Here is a 3,013-nt window from a genome sequence, read left to right as displayed (position 1 = left end):
GGATATGATCCTGCTGGCCTGCTGCTCATCTCTGAATCTCTTCCTGAAGTACTCCTCCTTCTGGGGGTCATTGAACCCTCTGACCTCTGTCACCATGCCAACACAGTGAGGAGGGATCTGACTGGCTGCTGCAGGTCGTGTGGTTATCCAGAGGAGAGCAGAGGGAAGCAGTTTCCCCCTGATGAGGTTTGTCAGCAGAACATTCAGTGAGCTGGACTCTGTAGCATCAGTCAGGATCTCCTGGTTGTGGAAGTCCAGAGGAAGTCTGCTCTCATCCAGGCCATCAAAGATGAACAGAACCTGGAACTGTTCAAAGTTACTGATTCCTTTGGTTTCAGTAAAGAAGTGATGAATCAGTCCCACCAAGCTGAACTTTTCTTCTTTCAGTACATTCAGCTCTCTGAAAGTGAATGGAAATATGAACTGGATGTTCTGGTGGGTTTTGCCTTCAGCCCAGTCCAGAGTGAACTTCTGTATTAAAACTGTTTTTCCAATACCAGCTGCTCCCTTTGTCATCACTGTTCTGATTGGTTGATCTCTTCCAGGTTTAAAGATTTCTTCTCTCCTGATTGTTTCTTGTTTCCTGGTTGCTGTTTCAATCCGTCTGACCTCATGTTCCTGGTTGACCTCTCTAGTTAACCCCTCTGTGATGTGGAGCTCTGTGTAGATCTGGTTCAGAAACGTTTGATTTCCAGGTTCAGCGACGCCTTCAGAGAGACGTTGGAGCTTCTTCTTCAGATGCTCTTTAAGCTCCTGTTGACACCGAACATCAAAATCTGAAGAAAAAAAAAGAAGAAAATAAAACCATTTCTGACATTCTAAGAAGGGTTTGCGTATGAACTTCTATGACAAAACTAAATATTTTTCTAACAATGTGTCTAAACCTGTAATAAATTCCAACTTCAGTCATTGAGGGAATGTAGGATTTTCTGAATAAAACTCCCACTCAGGTGACGGATAAAAGAAAAAAGCAAATAAATAAACCAGGTTCTTGCTGCACAGAGATAATTGAATTAGTTTTGCTCTTTAAAACTCTTTCATGTTTTTTCTCTGGTTGAAGGTTTCAGTTAATTAAACATGTTTCCCACAGAGTGACCTCTGACCTCTGAGCTTCAGAGTTTTGTCAAAGTGTTTAATTTGAAATGACATTCTTTTGAGCACCTTTTGCAAGCTGGAAACAAAGAACCAAACTGGCCACTTTTTTTTAGGTACACCTGTCCAGTTACTTGTTAATGGTTGGTGAAGAAAGGCAGCAGTAGCTGAGATGAACTCTGTTACAGCGAATCCTCAACACATGGAGCCATGAAGGGATTCATGATTAGTTGCAATAATAGACTGAGAAACATTTATTTCAAATGTAAAAAATAGGAATAAAAACCCCTGAAAATATTGTAGCCTGTTCAGTTTTGATAACAAAATGTTCATCTATTCATCCTCATCCATTTCTTTTATTTTACATTAGCTCCTATTGATGGATTTAGCCCCAGCTAATATATTAGGCAGGTTTACTACTGTTCACATTATGAAAATGTTTTTTGTTTTAATTGTTATTCTAAAGCATCCAGAACAGCATGGCTTGACAATCACAGATGGTGATAGGGTAGGTTTTACCCTAAGACATAAAACCCAATAAGTACAAAATAAGTTTCAAATATATACAGTTGTGCTGTTTTGCTGCAAACTCCAATAAAATATTGTCATGCAAGTTGCATTTTGTGTTTACTCTGTAAAATAGTTTGACTGAATATTGCTCAAAACATATTTCTGTAAGAGCCCAGATTAATATATTCATTTACAGATTTGGAAAACTATTAAACTGACAAACCCAAATAATTATTATTTTTGTAAACATGTCATGAGTTCCTTAAAATTGTAACATAGAGCAGAAAGCTGATGGTTTTCCCTACATCTAAAGTCAGCGCTGTTCTGATCTGTGCAGAGAAGCAGAAAATCTGAGCATAAAAACAAAGATTTGAGGGAAAGCAGGAGTTTTAAGTGCAAAAAGATAACATCCAACTTTCAAATTTAAAATGTAAGTTATTGAATTTTGGCAGTAAACTTCCCCTATATGCCTACATCAGGCTGAACTTTCCAAGCCACTTTACAGTAACAGTTGCCTCCACATTTTTTTCCCAATCTGTAGAAAACTTGTGATCTACAGTTCAGCAGGAAGCGTGTCAGGACATTAAAGCTCTGTAGGGTTTTGTTCTTAAACGGCAAAAGGTCTGTACCTGTATAACTATCTAGTCCAGAAGAGTCCAAAACTCTTCACACTACATTCAGTCATTCACTCACTGTGAATTTACTGAGGCCGACTGACAGAGGGAGGCTGCCATACAATCAGCGTCACAAGGATGAACCTGGAGGAAAAACTTAAGTGAGAGTCTGAAAAAAGGGGTGTAGTGATGGGAGCAACAGTTGAACTGATTCTCTATCCCAGTGGTTCTTAACCTTTTTTGAGGTACCGAACCCACCAGTTTCATATGCCCATTCACTGAACCCTTCTGTAGTGATAAATAAAATATGATTTTTTTCCCCTCCATATTCAAGACATAGGCGTGACCCAACTACAGTCTAGTTGGGTCACCCCATGATCACTAAGTCTTCTTAAAAGATAGAGTCTCTGAGAACAGTTCTTCAAAATATAGTCAGTGTTTTCAGCAAAGTTGAGCTGACTGTCCAGGAACAACCCAAGGTATTCAAAATTTTCCACAGTTTCAACAGGTTGGCCATCGAGAGAAACTGGAACCACTTTAAGGTCTTGTTTAGATTGTTTAATTAGCTCTACATTCTTAAGAGAATGAAAAATGTATAATAAATAATAAAGACTTTGCGGTATTCTGATTTAGTAATGTAATTATATTAGTTGTGTTACCATCCCCACGACACTAGAGACAGTAGCAACCCCGAAAAGATGCGACTAAGGAGCAGATTTAGAAGTACACCGAAAACTACAGAATTTGGTAAAAACGGTGAGTTTTGCTGAAGTAATTAAAGACACAAGTTAAAATTC

The 3,013-nt window shown here is 38.6% G+C and overlaps 1 protein-coding gene across 1 annotated transcript in view; it reads right to left on the bottom strand.

Moving 5' to 3' along the window:
- Positions 1-6: 6 nt before the first annotated feature.
- LOC106957878 (protein NLRC3-like) overlaps positions 7-3,013 on the bottom strand; it is a gene marked incomplete at its 3' end in the record, with an annotated part of 13,822 nt that continues 10,815 nt past the window's right edge. The window contains exon 4 of the mRNA XM_015049410.1: positions 7-776. Coding sequence (XP_014904896.1) covers positions 7-776 — 770 coding nt within the window. The remainder of the gene's footprint in view (positions 777-3,013) is intronic.

This window comes from Poecilia latipinna, unplaced genomic scaffold (assembly GCF_001443285.1).
Source record: "Poecilia latipinna isolate Pla-1442-1.1 unplaced genomic scaffold, P_latipinna-1.0 Scaffold946, whole genome shotgun sequence".
NCBI classification, from domain to species: domain Eukaryota; kingdom Metazoa; phylum Chordata; class Actinopteri; order Cyprinodontiformes; family Poeciliidae; genus Poecilia; species Poecilia latipinna.
The sequence above is the reverse complement of the archived record's forward strand: the minus strand, read 5'-3'. Positions and strand labels throughout refer to the sequence as shown.